The following is a 23,357-nucleotide window of genomic DNA, read 5'->3' on the forward strand; positions in this document are numbered from 1 at the left end:
GGCGTTTATTAAAGTTTATTTTTAAAAAAATTAAAGTAACAAAACTTGATTTATTGAGATCGCGGGGGAATGGTGAGTAGGGTGGGCCTAAAATTGTTGCGCTATCGTGTACATTGGCTGTATTTCGAGAACAAATCTATCCACAAGCACAAGATGAGAGTTTTAGTACTAGACCAAGTGGACCTGTTGGGTCCAAACCTCTCCTGCATTGGTGCAGCACCCCTTCCCCATCCTCCCCTCCCCGTCCTCCCCTCCCTGACCCCCTCTCCCTCCACCCCCTTGGCCCAACCGTGGACCCATTGCCGGGTGAGGAGTGCCCCCGTGGCCGTGTGCGGGCGGGGGGAAGGGGGGTGGGGGGACAAGGAGAAGGCACTGATCTCAGCCCCATTTCTCCTGCGGGCCGGGCATGGAGCCGAAGCCTCTCCTGCAGCTTGGCTGCGATCTGCGGGGACGGCCATCTTGTGGATCCTCTGCCGCTGTGCTGCACCACGGGAGGAAGGTCAGGCGTGGGGCACGCCGGGGACTGGCGCTGGTCCTCCGGTGGGGGGGGGAGCGCATTTATTAAAGTTTATTTGGTAAATTGTTTTTAAAAAGTAACAAAAGTGGGTTTATTCAAGACCATGTGGGAATGGTGAGTAGGGTGGGCCTAAAATTGTCACGCTGTTGTGTACCGTTTTGGCTGTGTAGGGGGCATGGTATACACATAAACATATACACACAAAGAAACCGAGAATTTTAGTATATAGATAAGATAAGATAGATAGATATATATCTGCAGGCTTGGTAAATTATAATTCCTTTCTTTGACAGCTTATTGAAAGTTTGAAGGAAGGTCGGGCTGAGGTAAGAAATATGTTATAATAACATTTAATGTCAAACACTAAGATGGTGGTTTCAGTCAAAAGACAAGTTTTTTTTCATGTTAAGAAAAGATATATTTTGGTTACATTGATTGTTTTTTATTGCATAATTATTTGTGGTGAATTCACTGAGCGCTAACCTCGATTCTTATATCGTTAAAAATTCTAGTCAGTCTGTTGTTTAGGGCCAAACAAATCTATTGAGGCCCAATGGATGATGTTTCAGTTATTGGGGCAAATAAATGTGCCTTCTTTATTTAACTACAGTTTTCAGCAATGAATATTTGAAGATGGGCAGGCAGATGTGGCTTCCAAATATGTTTTCCAAATAAGGTGCTATGTAAGTCACATCCATGTAGATTTTTTATCATTTGAATTTGAAGGTATGACTGCAAATGGCTTTTGTGCCTGTGTATATTTATTCTTCCTTATTCTTCTCAGCTTTTGATACTGTTGAACACTGCATCCTTCTATAGTGCCTCTCTTGTCAGTTCATAAGTTAAAGGAGCACAATTAGGCCATTCGGCCCATCAAGTCAGCTCTGCCATTCAATCATGGCTGATCTTTCTTTCCCTCTCAACCTCATTCTCCTGCCTTCTCCCCATAACCCCTGACGCCCATATTAATCAGGAATCTATCAATCTCTGCCTTAAAAATATCCGTTGACTTGGCCTCTGCAGACTTCTTTGGCAATGAATTCCACAGATTCACCACCCTCTGACTAAAAAAGTGCCTCTTCATCTCCTTTGTAAAAGTATGTCCTTTTATTCTGAGCCTATGGCTGCTGGTCCTAGACTTTCCCATTAGTGGAAATATCCTCTCCACATCCACTCTCTCCAGGTGTTTTACACTTAGCTGCATACGACCTAGTTCCATCCTTGTCTATATTTAGTCACCAGCAGTGAGTTTTTTTCCCATGTTCCAAACATTACCTCTTTTCCCCCCCAATAATTTGTACTTAGACCCTTCTATTTCTAATATTGCACATCAACATCATTTGAAATGTAATATTAGTTTCAACAGAGGACATTCTGTTTTGTTTGACTATCTGTCTTGATCTCAAATTGATAATATACCAGATTTTGCTCACCTCTAACAAAGGGGGGGGGGGGGGGGGGGGAAACTTCCTCCAGGAAAACATTCGGAAAATTAAACCCATCATATCTGGTCCCATCTGAATCTCTGTTCCTTATTCATTGACTCCATACTTCTTTCTGGCAATTGTATGAAACCGAAGTGGTTTGTTCAGATTTTTGATGTCATATTTGATCCCGAGTGAACTCTGACATCAACAGTACTAATATCACATTTCTTCACCTCCCTGAAATAATGTCACTGTGGCTCCACTCGTTTGAAACCCTGATCCATGCATACTTTACTGAAGAAGTCTGAAGAAGGGTCTCGACCCAAAACGTCACCCATTCCTTCTCTCCAGAGATGCTGCCTGACCTGCTGAGTTACTCCAGCATTTTGTGAATAAATACCTTCGATTTGTACCAGCATCTGCAGTTATTTTCTTATACTTTACATCAAGATTTGTTTATTCTGTTCTCCATTAATTTGAGGTTATTCAAAACTTGGCCCTAAAACATTCTTTCACCTACCAACGCCCTAAGTCCTAGAATGGGTTTTCAAAATGTTTCTGTCTATCTTACTTATCTTTCCTCCTTCCAGAACCAGCTTTAAACTACCTTTTGACATTGGTATGTTAAAGTTACTTCTTGAAGGAGAAAATAATTATCTCCAATATCTCTCTAATATCTACATCTGTGGTTGGAGTCAGCTTTTCTTTCTAAAAATGTTAATAATTTTTTTTAAATGTAAAGAAGACAACAACTTACATTTATGCAGCACATTTATGTAGCAAAATTCCAAAGATCTTGTAAATAATCATCGTTCATGATTTAAATCTCAAATAGAAATATGAAAAAATGGGTGAAATAAATATTTATTTTGCCAAAATATTTATTGTTAAAGAACCAATAAATAGTTAGGAAAAAAACTGCAGATGCTGGTGTAAATCGAAGGTAGGCACAAAATGCTGGAGTAACTCAGCAGGTAAAGCAGCATCTCTGGAGAGAAGGAATAGGTAGGCTGCCTGACCCGCTGAGTTACTCTCGCATTTTGTGCCTACCAATAAATAGTTTCTCAAGATCTCACACTCTGTGGGAAACTGGTTATGATGCAGTAGTTGAGCTATTTATCACATACTAAGATATTAGACTTGAAAATAATCCACAATACTTCTGATTGAACAGAAGTTAATAATCGGCAATTTAACAATTTTTTTTTAACCTGGACAGGTTAAAAAAAAAATTGTTAAATTGCTGATTTTTGTTCTCTGTTTCCTCCTTCAAATGCCGCCCTAAAGTTACAGCAATTTGCTATTTTGTATAAGGACAAGTGAGTGTCATTGTCTCAGCCCACTCTCTTGTTCAGCAGTGAGTCTTTAATAATGTTATTTTGATATTGAACCATCAGAAACAATTTATGTGTTCACCTGTGTACTTCCTGTTAGGCTGCCGGACGTTTTGATGGCCCAGACAGTCAGGCAGTAAATTAGCAAATGCAGTTCAACCCCATTTGCCTTCTTGAGCTTCATACTCGACGTGCTGCTAAGAGATCATTTGGTCTGTTGCCTGAACGCTGGTGATGCTTTGAAATGAATGTTGTCGCAATTACTTTTCTTTTCCTCCCTGCGGGGAAAACAGTGATTGCTGTTTCCTCACAGCAGATTTGAGATTGGTGATTTGGACTGCAGATGTGAATGTAATTGTATGCACACAAAGCTTACTTTTCTTGTCAAGATATTCATAATTTAAAAAAAGATTGATATCCTTGAATTACAAGGTTGGCAGAAACTTTGGTCAGTGAATGTGAAAAATGAAATGTGGACTTAGCTTATTTGATTGCTGTAAAGGTGAGAGGGGGCCTAGCTATAAGGTATGGGGAGGTGGGAATTAATTGAGATGTGTGGGGTAAGTTTTTTACATAGAGAGGCATGGAACACATTGCCAGGGTTGGTGCGGGAGGCCGATGCAATTGTAGCATATGTGGCTTTACGTAGGCACATGGAAGTTAGGAGTTAGAGGGATATGGGTCATGTAGTGTGAGTACATGAGTGTGGGGACCCAACAGAGACAGTGGAGCACATAGTCATCAGTTGCCCCAAATACCGGCCACTGAATAGTGAACGAGGTCTGATTGACCTGGACGATGACACGTTGGCCTGGCTCACCTCAACGAAGCTGCAGGTCTAAAAGACATACGACAGAAGAAGAAGGGTCATGTACAGGCAGATGAGATCAGTTAAACTTGGCATCATGTTTGGCACAAACATTGCGAGCCAAAGGGCCTGTTCCTCTGCTGTACTGTTCTATGTGCTATGTGCTATTGGTTGAGAATAGTGATCCTTGTAAGGCCCAGCGATTCAAGTATTCCAAATTCCAGAACAATGGAATCTGAGTAGACATGGTCTAGCTGTAACATTTTCAACTTTCTATTCCTAGTAAAGCCCAATTATTGCACAGAATATTCAAATTCTAAACAAGTTTCTTATCTTTTTCATTTAAATTTCAACAGTTCTTTATTGTCACCTATGCACTGCACAGTGATTTTTTTTTGCATAGCTCACACATGCACCTGCTATATTTTGGCACCATTTACAAGAAGGCATAAAATGACATATCATAGGAATATTGATGTTATACATTTAACGATGAAGTGTAGCAGATAGTTGAAAGCATTATAGTTGTCTAACTTTACCTTTCAGATAACAATGAGCTGTGATTATCCTATTTGTGTATAAATTGAAGTAATAATCAAAATATTTTGTGAAACATCCTTTAAAACTTCCTGATTTATTTAACAGATTAAGCAGTGACCGATGAAATTTGCAGACCATGGACGAAGATGTAGGAGGGCTCGACCTGCAGCAACAGGAGCCCAAGGTGATTTTTGATAACACAGGTAATATACAGATTTGTATTGTAACATTAAGAATATTTAGGGGGTATTTTTCTGTGTGTTCTTTTGGACGGTGGCTCAGTGGTAGAGGGAAAGAAGCTCCAACTCTGTTCTTGTGGTTGGCAGAAAGTAACACCAGCAAAGGGCCTGAGAATATATCAGTTAAGGAAGAGTTGCCTGTTAGAGGGAGCGCAGAGACATCAGACTGAGAAATCAGTCAAGTGAAGTGAAGTCCAACGGCTGGTAGAAAACCACAGTTCGCAGGATATCATTATCCTTGTCACTGATGCAGAGGGAACAAGCACTGTTGAGGGGGATCTAGGCATTGGCATTGGGCTTGGTTTTCTTAGTTGAGCACTTATCCTGGTGTTTTAACAGTAATTCAGTTAGGATGAGATTCTTATAAATATGGATCGGTGTTTGATTTTTGCCACAAACTCAGAGGGCTGAAGGATCTGTTTCTCCGCTCTACCTCGCTACGACTGAGAAGTGAAACGGTGTTAAATAATTGAACCTACTAGCTTTATGAATGGATTTGATGTCTTATAAATATGGATCAATAACAATGTATATGTCCTGAGCGTAACTGAAAAAAGCAATATGATAGTTTAACAGAGATAAACAGCTATTTCAAACCTGTTTTAATGGGCAAAATATTTGAATCTCTGAGGAAGTGTATAACTTCATTCAAAAAAGTACCGATTTATCATGGCTAATTAGAATGGATTTGTTAATTGAAGATGATATCTGTCAATTTTTATTTAATTTTTTGAGGAATTAGTGGGGAGAATTGATGAGTGAATGGAGAGCATTGCGTTTCAAGTAGTCAATATGGATTTTAACAAAAAATTTGACGTCTCGCAAAACACGACAGTGAAAAAGTAAAAGTCCATGTATCCGAGGAAGATTGGATTGGACCCAAAATTGATGCATTGATATGATAATGGAGCACCGTAGGTGACTGCTATTTGTATACATTGGGTATGCAAGCGAAGAATCTCACTGTGCCTAGTCACATGTGACAATAAAGTATTCCATTCCATAATGGTTGACCAGGGTTTTGTGACTGGAATGCTGTTTTTTGTTCGGGTTTTTTTGTACTATATATTTTTAGACTTAAATATAAGGGTTAAGTTAGCGAAGTTTGTAGGTGATTCAAAAAAAATTCATGTGGTTGACAGCAAACAGAAATACTTTAGACTGCAGAAATATTTAAATGATCTGGTCATTTGGACAGGAAAGTGACAAATTAAATTCACTCCCCACACATGTAGGATAATGCATTTATCCACAAATTCTTACCAGTAGCAGAGCAGGTAGATAAGGTGGTTAAACACGGCATTTGGATATTTTGCTATATTAGCTGAGTCACAGATAACAAGAGCTAGGTGGTTACATCAGAAGTGTGCACAACAATGTTTTGACTACAGCTTGAATGCAGTTCGGTCAGCACTTAACAGGCAAAAAGTGCAGGAGAATGTTCGGAACAGATTGTCCAGCCCTTGCAACGATGGGTGAATGTTAGCTATGAGGAAAAGGTTTGATTGTTTTGTTTGGGAAGTGCAAGTTGGGTGGAGTCTTATGTGAGGTGTATAAATTACAAGGGACTTTGCGTACGTAGTTAGGAAAGGACATTTTTGATGAATCAAAAAGGGAAGTAATTTGTTGAAGGTTTAGAAGGGCGATTAGGAAGAATAGTTACACCACGGGGGTAAGCATTTACATGTCACCACCTGGAATGGTGGTAGAGGCAGGAACCCGCATCATATGTAAAAAGTACTCAGATATGCTCTTGAGATATTGTGACCTGCAGAGGCAAGAGTTGTAAGATAGGCCTTGACAGCGTTGCTTCGAATGTCACAGCGTTGCTTCGAAAGTCATACATTTTCTATGATATAACTTTTATGTTAACAAAATAATCATGCTTTGTTTTTGCATGTCAAGGGAAACTATTGAATGTTTTTAAGAAAATTTCCATTTTCCAGTTCACGACGTGTCTTCTCAACATATCGATGGGCACCATATTTTTGTGGAAGTTCAAGACGCTATCTTTGTAGATTCCAATATTGCTCCTGGATCCCACTTTGTGTCTGATGACACAGACTCTGTCGTAATACAGGATGCCATTGAAGATGTTGTGACTGAAGATGTCCACTGTCCTGATATTATTGAGGAGCCAGAAACTATAATTATTCCTGAACAAGTACTGGACACAGATGTTGCCACAGAGGAAACTTTGACCACAATTCCTGAAGACGTTTTGACGTCTGATATTACCTCAGAGGCAATGTGTGTAGCTGAACATGTACTGACAAGTGAGTCGATACATGTGTCTGATATGGCGACTGATGAGCACGTTGCAGTCACAGAAGCTGAAATAGTCGCAGACACCTTGTTACCAGATGTGGAAGATGTTCTGGTGGCGGACTCTGCTGCGGAGACTGTGATCGATACACACAGTTTACATGTTCAGAGGCAGGAGACGGTTCCTGTAACCATCGAGGCACCTGCTGGAAATAAAGGCACTAGAGAAGATTATTTAATGATTTCCTGTAAGTGACGAGAGAGGTAGGCCTTTGGCACATGGAAAATGAAGTAATAATGCAATTTGTTCCTTTATCCCTGCAAACTAGTTGATTAAATTGTAATATATCATTTTATATTATAAAATTACTTGGGGTGTGAAACTTTCCAATATATCATTGAAATATAATTTAAATTAACTTAATAAGATTTGTTTTATAATTATGATATATAAGACGTAGGAGGAGTAATGGAACGATTGGTTCCTCAAATGTGCTGTTCCATTCAGTAAGATGGCTAGTCTGATCTTGTCCTAGCTTTGTTTTCTTCCATTCGTCATTCCCTTTTAGAGAAAATAAATCTTCTTTTCAGTCTTCAATATATTCAATGATTCAACTTTATAGCAGGGAATTCCAAAGATTTGTGACCTTCTGAAAGAAGGAATTCCTCTTCATCTCCATCTTAAATGGACAACTTTTAAACTGAAATGAATATTTCTATATTCCCCCAAGAAGGAAGTGTTTTCTCGGCATCTGTCCAACTAATATGCCTCAGAATCTTTCATGTTTCAATTACATATACTGTAATAAACATGCTATCTTTCCAGTTGTTATTTTAATTATTTTCTCTAATGGCGTGCCAGGTTTTTAAGTTTCATGTGCAAGGTCCCTAAAATGGCCTAAACTGCGACTTAGTAATAGCAAGAATTGCATACACTTCCATGACCCAGAAATGTTGAGGTGAATCTAGACACTTTTATAGTTACAATTGTTACAATTGACAAAGAGGTTAAATAAAGCATGTTTATGGTCCACTTGGCTTTGTGCCATGCATGGTAATGATCTGTGCCATGTGAAAGATTTTTTTAGGAAAGATCATGCTGCTGAAAATACAATTCTACTTCAAACAAAGCTAAGTCCCAAAAAACAAGTAAATTTGGGATGAATTCTGAACCAGTCTGGGTGGAAAAGGTTGTTTGTTTTCTCATGTTATTTATCTTTTTCCAAGTGCCTTGCTCAGTGAAACATAGGATTAGGGCATTTGGGCCTTTGAGCCTGCCTCACCGTTCATCCTCTTTCTCAAGAGTACAATCCTAATTCGGGCAAATGGAATTAGTGTAGATGAACAAAAAGATGGTTAGGGATATGTTGGGCCAAAGGGCCCATTTTGTACTGTTAATCTCTATGACTCGAATATTATAATCTTGCTCACCCTATACTCTTAATACCTTTTATGCCTAAAAAATGTACCTATCTCATTCTTAACCATATTCAGAGACTTGGCCACCGCAAGCATAGCTACGCATGACCTTTTCTTTGTCTGGTACTTTTAAATGATTCCTCCCACCTTCCTATTGTAATTAATATCTTGGTTAAAATGCTGGTTTTCTTTCTTTCTCTCCAATCCCTCCAATCTCTGTAGCATTTTCTCTTTGGTCCCAATGTGCACATGCCACTGTTGCCTACATAGGAAACTTGGAAGAGGTAGCGAAAGAACGTGCAGTTGTCACGATTAGTCTTTATTGCAAGCACGTTCAAAAAAAGCCATCGAGTATTCTGTGTTTCTGCTAAACAGACACCAGCTACAAAAACATGAAAATAATACTATGTGGTTGAATTGCAGGAGACACATTTCCTTCAAAGTTTCACCCGTTTTCTGCTTACATTCACCAGCAAAGACTACTTGTCCATAAGCACTTTGTGCTTTTTGTTCGGAGGGGCTTTGCCAATTACACCTTTTATCCAGGAAGATTGAAATGCTACATGAGAAACATAGAAAATAGGTGCAGGAGGAGGCCATTCGGCCCTTCAAGCCAGCACCACCATTCATTGTGATCATGGCTGATCATTCTCAATCAATAACCTGTGCCTGCCTTCTCCCCATATCCCTTAATTCCACTAGCCCCTAGAGCTCTATCTAACTTTTACTTATTTGAAAATAATTTTAACGAATTATGCTTTTTTTCTACATTTCTTTGTATTTTAGAACGTTTTAGATTTATTTTTGCCATCATTGTTGAGCATGAATTATACTGCTTCATTGGAGGCGATTAAAAATGTTGAAACAATTACTTTGATGCAGAACACTAAGTGATTTGTACATCCATGTGTTATTGTAATCTATGTGTTTCAAGACATCAGATCATATGTGCAGGATTAATGGTAAATGTTATGCGTTTTTTAAAAAGTGGATGATGATGGAGGAAAGGTTGGTCATGGAGGAAATGGTGAGCTGAAAATTGAAAGTGGACTATCAGCACAGGGTGAACATTTAAAAGAAGATGACACCTGCGGTGATGTTATTAAAGTTTACATTTTCAAGGCAGATGATGGCGATGATGATTTGGGTAAGTAATCTGGGTGAAGTAATATTTTTGCATTCTGTTTTAAAGCCTACCAAAAGAACAGCATATGACGGAGGGGCAAGTAGGAATTACAACTAGTCACTTCAATTAAAAATATTGGACACGCTAAATGTTTTGTTTTTTTGTTTGTGTGGGGCTTTGGTATTTTGTTGTGATGCTGACTTAAAAATAATGTAGCTGTTTATTAGTTTGTATATTATTGTTTATTACTTTAGCACATTGTTCACATATTGTCATGGATATTTCTTCCTGTTTATATGTAACGACCTGCTAGCCCCTACAAAGTATGCAGATTCTCTCGGTTTCCTTTGAAATGTTTAATGTGGGAAATTTCAACTCGCAATAACGAGAAAATAACGCAACGAGAAAAAATTATTTTTAAAAATCCACCAGAGTGAAAACTTAAAGACAGAGAGACCAATCGTTTTTTGATTTGTCCTTTGTCGTGTTTTCTTCTGTTGTTCTTTTGCATAATTGCAGGAGCCCATCAAATACCTGCAGTGCTCAAATTTTAAATGATTTGACAATGCCCATCGTAACTTCCCCTGTGTGGTGTTTCATCAGTAAACACTTGTGAAATTTCTGTATAAGTGAAACATATTTTGATGGGCATGGTGGAGTCCTGGAATGGGGAGGTAAATGTTTATTTTATAAAATGATATACTGTATCATGATGAAGTAAATTTAGAGTTCGGAAATGATGTAAGTGATGGGGATGAGTGACTTCTCAGTGATGAAGCATAATGATGATTTTCTCCTGCAATTTAAGGTGGAACCGTGGACATCGGCGAAAGTGAAGCCGACAATGATCATGGAGTCGGATTACTGGAACAGGGCAACATGGGCAGAATATCACGAGAGAAAATGGTTTACATGACTGTTAATGATCCTAATCAGGAGGATGAGGATATGAGTAAGTTAAAATTCCTAATTTGTTTTTGCGCTGAACTAAAACACCTATCGTTAAATCCCATCTAAGCAAAATTATAACAAATTAAAAACATTGAATGGCTGAAAATTGAATGAATGAAAGTGGATTACTGTTCCCAGGATATAGACTTTTGGACTTTATTTTAGAGATACAACGCAAAAACGGACCCTTCGGCCCACTGAGTCCGCGCTGACCAGCGATAAGCCCCTTACACTCGTACTATCCTATACAATTTACAATTACAGAGACCTATAAACCTGTATGTCTTTGGCGTGGGAGGAAAACGGGGCACCCGGAGAAAACCCACGGAGTCACAGGTAGAATATACAAACTCCTTACAGACGACTGCAGCCAAAGTCAGGATCAAACTCAGGTCTCTGGCGCTGTAAGGTGGCAGCTCTACCACTGCACCGTCCCATTTTTAAAAATACTTGTGATGATACAGTGGACCTTGGACTAGACTATATCTTTTGGAAGTCCATCTTGAACTGTAGGGATAATATGTGGAAAGATTATTCTGGTATTGGATGATGTTGCTTGTAATACTAATTAAATTCAATTTTGAATCTCAACTAGATATTTTTAAAACAATATTTTGTGCAATCTTTAACCACTGAAAGAATGCCTTTTCAATGATAAGTACTAAAGTTATAGATTATGTAGGTGGCCTCTTGACATATGACGTGTAGATGATATTCTGATATTTGTGGCTTAAAGCTGACAATCTCTCGTGGAGAATGTCTGCTTCCACAGAGCACACCACAGAGTAAGGCAGTCGAATGGTGGAGAGCAGAGCTATATAAGTCCCACAAGTAAAGGAGCTAAAAGGTATCAAACACCATGAGTGTCAAAATGCCAAATTTCTGAATTTTCATGACATTCCGAAGCTATTTAAGAGGTTTTTTTAACATCCCGATTAACAACTACTTAGTTTTACGTAACTCTGCACCTTCTTTGAAGTGAAGGCATCCCCATCTGGATGCAGGGTACTCGTGCAAATTCCTCACTAAAATTTGCCCAATTTTTAATTCTTTCACTGAAGTCAGAGTCCAGCATTGGAACACAATCGAGAGTGCAGTAGTGAATTATTGTCGATGACTATGAGATATTGTTGTTTGGAAGTTACAGAACCACATTCCAGCCATTATAATTAATCTTGATTCATCTGTTCAGCCTTGTCAAGAAAATATTTTGTTTGTCCTTTGAATGTGGGTAGTACAGGCAATATTTGCTGTACTTAAGTTGGCATTAAATGTTTGCTTTCAAAAGTGATGATTCTTAAGACTAAATGGCCATTTGAGGAGCTTTATGAGAGGGTACCATATCATGGAATCACATCTTGACGAGCAAATTAGTTTAACCAGGCTAGGTGAGTATTTTGATACTAAAATTACCAGATATATTTGAATGTAGTTTCATTCCTTACAATGGGTGTGAATTCAGCTTTCAACCACAGGATTTCTAATTCAATAATCTAATTGTAATACTATTGTAACTTAAATAAAGCATTTTATAATTATTAAATTCAAGTTATTCATACATGCACATCAGTCAATTGATCAGTAAATTACTCTTGTTTATGTTGTAGTGAACACAACACAACATGAGGAGAATTGCTATCTTCAAGCAAGTAAGTGCCTATTATTTAATTTCAGTTATCCGTTCAAGTTTTTAACATTTGAACAGCCCAGGAATTCTATGTGGGTTATTAATAAAATTAGTCTTTTTTAAACTGCTATTTTGCATAATAAAATTGTAATCTACTTCTCGTACATTTTACATGATTCTTCCACTCCAAAACACAAGAAAAGGGCGGTCACGGTGGCGTAGCGGTAGAGTTGCTGCCTTACACTGAATGCAGCACCGGAGATCCGGGTTCAATCCCGACTACGGGTGCTGTCTGTAAGGAGTTTGTATGTTCTCCCCGTGACATACGTGGGTTTTCTCTGAGATCTTCGGTTTCCTCCCACACTCCAAAGACGTACAGGTTTGTAGGTTAATTGGCTTGGTAAATGTAAAAATTGTCCCTAGTGGGTGTAGGATGGTGTTAATGTGCAGGGATCACTGGTCGGCACGGACCCGGTGGACCGAAGGGCCTGTTTCCGTGCTGTATCTATCATTTACATTGGTGTTCATGTGGCAAGTACCAATGAATAATGCCAATGATCCAAGTAACTTCTAAATGCATAACTCAGAGATTTATTTGAAATATAGTGAGAAATTTGTAAAATAAGTTAATTTGAATGCGTTGGAGAGATTTTATCGTGCCTGTTTTCCCAGATTGTGCTGACATTGCAGATGAAGTTTACATGGAAGTCATAGTTGGGGAAGATGAAGCAACGGTGGGCCATGACCAGCATGGTGATGATACCGATATTAGCAAAACATTTGTTCCTGTTGCTTGGGCTACTGCATATGGTAAGTTTATTTCAAGGTTTTAAACAGCTACCAGTTAGGATCAGGGACAAAACACTGCTTCCAATTAGAGGACGAAAGTTTGACTAACTCTTTCAACTAGCATTTGAACTCTCATGCTGACTAGTTATTCCCACAGGATGTTATAGTGCACTTAGAAGACAAGCTAAGGATCATTGCAGAAACACTCATCGCCACTGAGTAGAGAATATCATAACCAGAATCACAGATCTATGGGATATTATGTCTTTCCTTTTAAAAAAAAATGTAGTTTGGGCACAAGTGGAAACATAATAGTTAGAATTGAAATGGGACGATCTACTTAAATTGTATCATTTGTTCCATGTTTACGGCTTTGAGATCAAATCAAAAATGTGTTCACTGATATCGGTGCTCATGGAACTAGAGATTTTGTTGCTTGTATGATTTGAACATTCACTGAGCCCACTGTACAGTAAACTCTCGTTATAATGGGCCGTGGGTTGGGGTGGATGATGTCCGTTAATGCTGATTGTCTGTTATAACTGAGTAAGGGCTTAGCTCCAACCACCTCGTAAATAATGAGTTTTCAAATACAAAGTTCTTTTTAATGGCTAAAATGTATTTTTGTTACAACAAGCTAAAAATACTAAAGGCTATTTGTTACATTGTTTAGTAAGAGTTCATAAGTCATAGGAGCAGAAGAAAGCCATTCGGCCCATCACGTCTATTCTGCCATTCAATCATAGCTGGTCTTTCGAAAGGTGCGTCCTTTTATTCTGAGGCCATGGCCTCTGGTCCTGGACTCTCCCAGTAGTGGAAACATCCTCTCCACGTCCACTCTATCTAGGCCTTTCACTATTCGATTTTAACCTTAATGATGATTGCCCATTCTATCTTGAAAACATTCCCTTCCTGTGATCAAATTATTGGGAGACTACCTAATGCATAAAATGGCAAAAATGTATGTTTTTGTTTCATTATCTATGCCGTTTTGAGTTTTTGCCTAAAATAATTAGATGAAAAGAAATCAAACCAGATTATTGTAGTTTTTCCAAATTTATAATGTTTGAGGGTTTTTTCTGTAGAATATTCATTGCTTTATATTGTCCTTTGAATGGACTGTATTGCCCAAATTAACTGGATTGAGAGAGTGATTTTTATGTATAGAATAGGAAAATATATGAATTCATCTGATATCGACAAATAAGCGGATGATGTAACTGGTTATTGTGGCCTTTCAGGTAACAGTTCGGATTCTGTGGACATCAAGAATGAAACTGGCAGCCACATCATACAGGCAGATGGAACTGAGCTTGCGAGGCTGGTAAAACCAAAGTCAAGGAAAAGGAAGAGACTTGAAAGTAGGCAGTATCAGACAGGTACTGAACTATACTTTACTTCTAATGCTCGGTCATTCTTCTTTACTAAACATAGCACAAAAAGTAAGGAAATTTGTGTTTGGTAGATTATTTCTTTGTTGTAACAATGCTTCTTGGCAATAAATCTTATACCGTTGGAAAGCCTGTTTATTTCCCTTTTAAATGGTGCCACATTTGTAAGGAACATGCATTTGTGGGATGAGCAGCAGAGCTGAGTATATGGGTTGCGCCCATGAAAAATTTGCCAAATCTTCTCTGCCAATGCCAAACAGCTTATTCTGCTGTTGCTATTGACTCTTGTTTTGAGCTTCTGGTACCCCAGGTGCTGACAATCAGGTGCCTGATTGGCACCTGATTGGCAGCATCTGTGAGCATGGGCCCTGCTACAGTGGTCAGTAGGTGTCTGCTCCAAGAATCAGCATGCCACGTTTGACTGATCTGGATAGGGCCCGTGCGATAGGGCAACTTCAAGTTGGTGTTCCGCAAAACCAAGTTGCGGCATTATTTGGAGTGAGCCCTAGTACCATCTCCAAAGTGAAGGCCAAGTTCCATATAACGGGGGATGTCAGAGACAGGGCGCGAAGGGGGCGTCCTAAGAAGATGACACCCGAAGAAGACCATTTCCTCACCCTGTCAGCACTTAGGAACCATAGGCTGTCTTCTACAGATTTGCAGTCAAGGTTTGCAGGACGATATGGCCGACGGCTCTCTGCCCAGACATTTCGGAACAGACTGCACGCAGCCGATCTCCGGTCTCATAGGGCTGCCAGGAGGCCTGCCATGACTGCCCTTCACCGTCACTGGAAAAACGAGGCTTGTCATCATTGGAGGCAATCTCAATGCAGAGAGATATCGAGATGAGATTCTGCAACCAGTGGCAATCCCATATCCCACAGTCTGGGACCGAACTCTATCCTCCAAGATGACAATGCTCGCCCCCACAGAGCAGGGTTTCTCAGAGACTACCTCCAGAATTTGGGAGTGGAGAGGATGGAATGGCCTGCCAGCAGTCCTGACCTCAACCCCATTGAACACTTGTGGGATCAGCTTGGGCGTGCTGTTCGTTCCAGAGTGACCAACACAACCACGTTGGCTGACTTGCGACAAATGCTGGTTGAAGAATGGGATGCCATCCCACAACAGTGTGTGACCAGGCTGGTGACCAGCATGAGGAGAAGGTGCCAGGCTGTTGTGGCTGTGTATGGTTCTTCCACACGCTACTGAGGCTCCTGTTTATTAAATGAATAAATTGTTAAATTGCCAATATGTCTTGTTTCTTCAGACTTCAATCATCCAATCCACCAAACAACACCGAACAAGAGTCAATGGCAGAATAAGCTGTTTGGCATTGGTAGAGAAGATTTGGCAGATTTTTCATGGGCGCAACCCACATACTCAGCTCTGCTGCTCATCCCACAAATGCATGTTCCTTACAAATGTGGCACCATTTAAAAGGGAAATAAACAGGCTTTCCAACGGTATAAGATTTATTGCCAAGAAGCATTGTTACAACAAAGAAATAATCTACCAAACACAAATTTCCTTACTTTTTGTGCTATGTTTATATCTGCCAAAGCAGTCTCTTGTCCTCTTTTTCCCTCCTGATTTCCCTTTTAAGTGAATTCCGACATCCACATACGCCTTAAATGAATTTATTTAGGACACCTGCCCTGCCTTATATTCCAAGAGGAGATCATGTTTTACCCCTGCTACAGTAGACTATCAGCATATTGATTGAGAACATTTTCACTGTCAACACAAATTTCATCCCATCCAAGGCCTTGGCACTGAGTCATTCTTAAAAATGAGTAAAAATCCCACGTCATTACTACCTAATTATTCCTGCCGCTGTGATTTCCATACATATTTCCTCATCTAATTCCTGCTAACTATTCTCTTTGTGCAACCTTTAGTGATTCACAGGAATTTGCTGCGTGCTGACCACCAATTGAAGCTTCTGCCTCCTGATGATTTTATCCCACAATGTGTTTCTGCAGAAATCGGCTGCACTATTTGCATATTTAAGATTAAATCTATCTTAATTTCCCAGAATGTAGTATCAGTCAATGTAAAATAGAAACCTAATATTTTCCTCTCCATGCTTCCTCCAAATGCACCTCCCATGCCAAACTGAACTCCTCCCATATTTCTCTGAAAGCATCTTATCGCATCTAACCTTTCAATTAGAAGAATTTAGGCGGGTTATTTGTTCTTGTGAGAGCTTGATGAAACTAAGTACTGCATTTCTCATTAGCAGATGCTACAGGCAAGTATTTGATTTGGCTCCTTTTACTTTAGGTAAGGTCATTATGACAGCTTTACTTTGGACTTCAGAGATACAGCATGGAAACGGGCCCTTCGGCCCACCGAGTCCACTCCGACCAGCGATCACCCCGTTCACCAGCACCATCCTTCACACTAGTGATAACTTACAAAAGTCAATTAGCACCCAAACTTGTACATCTTTGGAGTGTGGGAGGAAACCGGAGCACCCAGAGAAAACTCGCGTGGTCAAAGAAAGAACATGCAAACTCCATACAGGCAGCACCGTTGTCAGGATCGAACCTGCTCTTTAGATTAGTTTAGAGATACAGCGCGGAAACGCCCTTCAGCGAACCCCACAGATTAACACTATCTTACACATACTATGGACAATTTACACTTACACCGAGCCAATTAACCTACATATCTGTACGTCTTTGGGATGTGGGAGGAAACCAAAGATCTCGGAGAAAACCCACGGGGAGAACATACAAACTCCGTACAGACAGGGCCCGTAATCAGGATCGAACCTGGGTCTTTGGCTCTCTGACTCTGTAAGGCAGCAGCTCTACTGCTGCGGCACTGTGCCACCTTCTTTATGTGGAATGTAAAGGACATATTCCCCTTTATGTGAAGGTTGAAAATGATTTTGTTCAATCTCAAATCAGGTTTATCTGAACAAAGTAAATCATAATGTATGAAATGTGAATTTGTTTTGGTAGATAGGGAAACAACATAAACATTTGGTGGTAGGCAAGGAGTAGTTAAGTTTGAAAGAGTTAATATATAGTTTTAAATGAAAATAGTTGTTGTTATCCAAGTATACAAATCACTGGTATTTAATGCAAATGTAGAGCAAAGTATTAAGAAGGGAAATGATACATTGGCCTTTATTGTAAGAAGATTTAAGTAAAGACTTCTTACTGAAATTATATAAGACTGTAGTGCGGTGAGACATGGATCTTCCATAAGATCTGGTCCCCCTATTTCGGAAAGAATATATGTGTGGTGTAGGGAATGCTAGAAAGGTTTGTTGAGGGATTGTCTTTTGAGGAGAGATTAAGCAGACTGGGACCATATTCTTTAGACTTCAGAAGAGTAGGGGGTGACTATTAAAATTCTTACTGTGCTTGATAGGGTGGATGCTGAGATGATGTCCGCCTGACTGGTGTGTGGAGACCCAGCAGTCAGTGTCTCAAAATAAGGGGGTCCATCATTCGGGACTGAGATGAGAAGGGCTTTATTTTCACTCAGAAGGTAGTGAGTATTCGGAATTCTCTACCCAAGAGGATTGAGGAGACTCAGTCACTGAGTGTATTCAAGACAAAGATCGATGGATTTATGAATAGATGGGGAATAAAAGGATATGGAGTTCGTGCAGGAGATAGTGACATTGAAATAATAGATCAGCCGCAATCCTTATTAAATGGTGGAAGAGGTGCAAGTATCTGACTGCTTTCGTTTGTTATGTTCTCATATTTCTGTATTGGCTTGGCCAAGTTGCCACACTGAAGAAAGGTAATTCTAACATTGGGAACTAAAAGACAGTAGGAGCAACCCGTGTCAAAACTACCCCATCATGATTGACTTTTGATGCAGCAATAACATAGTAAAGTCGCAAACAACACATAATCCTCCGAGATTTCCGCCACCTCCAATGGGATCCCACCACTAGCCACTTTTACCCATCTCCATCCCTTTCCCTGCAGAGACCGTTCCCTCAGCAACTCCCTGGTTAACTCATCCCTTCCCACCCAAACCACTCCCTTCCCAGGTACCTTCCCCTGCAACCAGCAGAAGATGCAACACCTGTCGCTATTCCTCCTCCCTCGACTCTGTCCAGGGACCCCGACAGTCCTTTCAAGAGAGGCTCACTTGCACCTTCTCCAACCTCATCTACTGCATTCGTTGTTCAAGATGTGAACTCTTATACATCGGCGAGACCAAACTCAGACTGGGCGATCGTTTCACAGAACACCTTCGCTCAGCCCACCTGAACCAACCTGATCTCCTGGATGCTGGACACATTAATTCTCCTTCCCATTCCTACACAGACCTCTCTGTCCTCGGTCTCCAGTGAGGCTAAACGAAAATTGGAGGAACAGCATCTCATGTTTCGCTTGGGCAGCTTATAGCCCAGTGGTATATTGATTTCTCTTACTTCAGGAAGCCCCGGCATTCCCTCTCTCTCTATCCCTCCCCCACCCAAGTCACTGTAGCTTCTCATTTTCACCCTACAAACAGCTTACAATGGCCTGTATCCTTTATCACCGCTACCTTTTTGCATATCTTTCATTCATTGTTCTTTATCTCTCCACATCACCATTTATATCTCTCGTTTCCCTTATCCCTAACCAGTCTGAAGAAGGGTCTCGGCCCAAAATGTCACCCATTCCTTCTCTCCAGAGATGCTGCCTGTCCCGCTGAGTTACTCTATCTTTTTGCGTCTATCTTCGGTTTATACCAGCATTTGCAGTTCCTTCTTACATACGATATTGTGTGATGTTTTCTGACTGGATTTTGCAAGTTACAACTAAATATAGGCAAATATATTTGTATATTCAGCAAATAAATATATACAAAGAGTTGGCACCTAGCTGGTCAAGATGCTGGGAATTATTTAGAAAGGGTAGCCTTTATACATTAATAGTTGTTTTATTGTGTCCCAAGAATCTGCATTTGTTTCTAGATGTCGTAGATAAATTGCTGTCACCCATTATTATTTCTTCACTGCATTTCGTCCCATGTTCCAATCCTGCTATGCACAGATTGTAACACCTCAATTGGTGCTCTGGTTAAGGTTAGCTGACATGCCAGCAATAATTTACATTATTCAGCAGTTGTAGCTGCACAAACAATCCTTTCAATGGTAGGTGCCAGAAGGAAAATTTAAATTGTATTTTATTTTGCAAAGCTGATATTTCTTACGCTTTGGAACAAGATATTTGCATAAAGGCGTAATTCAAACTCAAAGCCAAACATAAAGCCAGAAGTGAAATTGAATGTAAGAATATTGTTGGAAGTCTTGATTACAGAGATGTTTCTTCATTTTTTGAACTTGCGTTCTTGTTAGCTAATCATTCATGCCAAGTAACTGATTTTTTTTCCTTATTCTGATGCAGCAATCATCATAGGACCTGATGGCCATCCTATAACTGTTTATCCATGCATGACCTGTGGGAAAAAGTTTAAGTCCAGGGGCTTTCTGAAAAGGCACATGAAAAATCATCCAGAGCAGCTGACCAAGAAAAAATACCAGTGTACAGACTGCGATTACACTACCAACAAGAAAACTAGTTTACACAACCATCTGGAAACCCACATGCTCATGAATAAAGTAGAGAAGACCTATGAATGTGATGAGTGTGGCAAGAGGTTTACTCACCCAGGAGCTCTGGTTTCCCATAAGTTAGTTCACCAGGAAAAGGGAGCCACAAAGATGCACAAGTGCAAGTTTTGTGATTATGAGACTGCAGAGCAAGGGCTCCTGAACCGCCACCTCTTGGCTGTGCACAGTAAGAATTTCCCTCACATATGTGTGGAGTGTGGAAAGGGTTTTCGCCATCCGTCGGAACTGAGGAAACACATGCGAACCCACACTGGGGAGAAACCCTACCAGTGCCAGTACTGTGACTATAAGTCAGCAGATGCCTCCAACCTCAAGACCCACATGAAGACAAAGCACAGCAAGGATCTGCCATTCAAGTGTGAGAACTGTTTGATGACATTCACGGATGCCAAAGAACTGCAGAAACATGTGGCCATTCATCAGGGACACAAAACCCACCAGTGTACACATTGCGATCACAGAAGTTCCAACTCCAGTGATCTGAAGCGCCATATTATTTCAGTCCACACTAAGGACTATCCTCACAAGTGCGAGGTATGTGACAAGGGTTTTCATCGACCCTCGGAGCTCAAGAAACACATGTCAACTCACAAGGGTAAAAAACTGCACCAGTGTCGGCACTGTGACTTTAAAATTGCAGACCCTTTTGTTCTTAGCCGACATATTCTTTCAGTCCACACCAAGGATCTGCCGTTCAGATGTAAACGTTGCAAAAAAGGCTTTCGTCAACAGATTGAGCTCAAGAAGCATATGAAGACCCACAGTGGCAAAAAGGTTTATCAGTGTGAGTACTGTGAGTACAGCACTACCGATGCATCAGGCTTCAAGCGACACGTTATTTCCATTCACACAAAGGACTATCCCCATCGCTGTGATTACTGCAAAAAGGGCTTCCGAAGGCCCTCAGAAAAGAGCCAGCATATTTCTCGCCATCACAAAGATGCTGTTATGGTGGAAGGGTTGGCATGAACTACTTTCAATTTAGAAAGCAAATGCTTCTTTTACATTCGTTGTACAAAAAAGGAATATTTGTGTCCTTTCATTGTTAATGACTTGGAAACTTAAATTCATGCTGATTACTGAACTAACTATTCTCTCCATTGTATTGTGCCATGGATTGGAGCTTCAGCTTAACATGTAAAGTTGTATGTCCTCTGTCTTGGAAATCCATTAAATGGACATTTTGTTTTGCAACATGGTGTCAGCTCTTTCAAGAGATGAAAGTAATAGGCTAGTTGCCATCAGTCAGCTGCAGTTCATGGTCCCTGCCATTATAATTATCGGACCCAAGATTAGCATTATATTCAAGCACAATTTTGCTTCATATGATTATTGATGGAAAACATGGCGATTTATCAGTTTGTCTTATTGCTCAGTTTTGTTGGGGTGCTACAGTTTTTGTGCTTGCTTGCTAACTGGCTGAACACATTTTCAGCATATTCTTCTGTATTTTGAAACTTCCTTTTGTTTGAGCTGTAGTTATATTTTCCAATATGCTTCTGAAGCTGCAATGTATTATGGTAATAGTGTGTTTTCCATCTTTATTTGAATCTCGATTTTTATTACAATTCCATGTTTTAAAAAGTAGGGGGAAGAACCTTCAATGATATGATGTTGAACCTCAAGGCCTCCTCCGCCTTAGTGCATTTACTTGTATTTCCAGGTGTGCTTCATTCCTCTGTATTGTGTGGTCTAGCAATGCATCGTGGTGGCAGAATTCTCTCAGCTAATTTACTTTTCCAGAAATTGTGTAAAAAGAATGACATTATTCATGTTTTTACAAGTGTACACATTTTTTTCCAAAATTATATTTTGCCAATGTCTGTATCTTGTATAAATAAAACAAATAGCACTATATGTTTTCTAAAAAAAAAGTCCAGTGCTTTCTGTAGTACACTGCAGCTTAGTTTTCAGTTAACAACAATATGTGTCTGTCCTGCATAAGCTACAAAAATAATAGCTGAAAATAACCCGGATGGTTAACTATATCCTGCTCTACACAATGTACCGCAATCTGATCACACTGGACTGGAAGTCAGGGTGAAGGTCAGAAACAGAAATTAGTATTCTCTGTATGATTAAATCGTTATAACATAAATGCAAAAGAAGTGGTGGAACATTTAAAATTCAAAGAATCGACTAATGAAAATTATGCGGTGTGGAGTAACACTCAGAAGCAGTCTTCACGTAGTTACTTCACGAAGTTATTTGCAAACCAGGATTCAATTGGAAGCATAAGGAAATCAGAAAATTGCAGCATTATCTTAATATTTCAGGTCTGTATATTTTAGAGAGTGTTTGAACTTCAAAATGGAGTACAGCATACGATTTCTACAGAATCCTCAACCTGTTGAAAAATAATTAGGCGGGCATTATGTACATTAGTATCATTCATATTATGTACATTAGTATTATGTACAGTGCCTAAAAGGGAATCTATGTTGAAACAAATTTCAAATGAAAGATCCAGGAATCATATTATTATATATAACTTACAGATTAAATCCTCCACGTGTTCTCGAGACATTGGACATTATTCAATGTTTACTACATTATTTATAACAAAAAAATGGGGTACTACATAATTGTACAGCACAGTCATTAACCATTGTTTAAATTATTCAAAAAACAGTAATCTAATTTAAAGTTACGTATTCAATCCTAAAGTTAAATACATTTTTAACTGTTGTACGGTTTGGTTTTTAACAAATACATTTGTTGAAATAATTCAAAAATGTATGGAAGAGTATTTTTTTCTGAATATTATCTTAATGATTTTAATACATACCCCAATCCTTTACTAAAATATACACTTTAGCAACTTCGCACCATGATTTTTAAATTGACATGAACCTGATATTGAGACAGTACCCAGTCTTTTTCCGGTGTTTTGTAATTTTAATTCCTAAAAGATCAATTGTATCTGGATGAAATTTCTTTGTGTCTTTAGAAACATATTTGGCATTAAATTTGAACTCTCACACTGGGAGGATAAGAAACTTGCTAAAGTGTGCACTGACAACAAATGCTGTACTTTTGGTTGAACTTGTGTACTGATTGTACTTTACAGCCTGAGGCTGTGTTGTACGTCATCATCACGATGTTCATCAGACTTACTGAGGAAAAATTTACTTGCGGAAAATAATGAGGGGGAAAAATGGAGATGGGACAATGGAGAAAATGCGTATGTTTATTAAAAAATAAATTAAAATGCTGTAATAATGTTAATTGCTTATTGTACAGACTTTAAGAGGGGATAAGCTGTTGAGCAATTGAATTGTTTAAAGGGTTTAATTCATTTGGAAAGGCAGCTAAGGGATATTTT

At 39.4% G+C, this 23,357-nt stretch overlaps 1 protein-coding gene across 4 annotated transcripts in view; it reads left to right on the top strand.

The window, feature by feature from the left end:
• Positions 1-22,657, top strand: part of LOC144598752 (zinc finger Y-chromosomal protein-like) — a 32,083-nt gene extending 9,426 nt beyond the window's left edge. The window contains exons 3-12 of one of the 4 annotated variants that reach the window (XM_078409134.1): positions 811-843; positions 1,128-1,200; positions 4,732-4,829; positions 6,812-7,378; positions 9,538-9,696; positions 10,484-10,627; positions 12,234-12,275; positions 12,944-13,063; positions 14,284-14,421; positions 19,806-22,657. In XM_078409134.1, the coding sequence (XP_078265260.1) occupies positions 4,763-4,829; positions 6,812-7,378; positions 9,538-9,696; positions 10,484-10,627; positions 12,234-12,275; positions 12,944-13,063; positions 14,284-14,421; positions 19,806-21,001 (2,433 nt within the window). In that variant the 5' untranslated portion in view covers positions 811-843; positions 1,128-1,200; positions 4,732-4,762 and the 3' untranslated portion in view covers positions 21,002-22,657. Of the gene's footprint in view, positions 1-810; positions 844-1,127; positions 1,201-4,731; positions 4,830-6,811; positions 7,379-9,537; positions 9,697-10,483; positions 10,628-12,233; positions 12,276-12,925; positions 13,064-14,283; positions 14,422-19,805 lie in introns of all 4 variants that reach the window. The other 3 variants (XM_078409132.1, XM_078409133.1, XM_078409135.1) reach the window with 3 other exon arrangements.
• Positions 22,658-23,357: the final 700 nt, after the last annotated feature.

The sequence above is a fragment of the Rhinoraja longicauda genome, chromosome 12 (genome assembly GCF_053455715.1).
Source record: "Rhinoraja longicauda isolate Sanriku21f chromosome 12, sRhiLon1.1, whole genome shotgun sequence".
Classification (NCBI taxonomy): domain Eukaryota; kingdom Metazoa; phylum Chordata; class Chondrichthyes; order Rajiformes; family Arhynchobatidae; genus Rhinoraja; species Rhinoraja longicauda.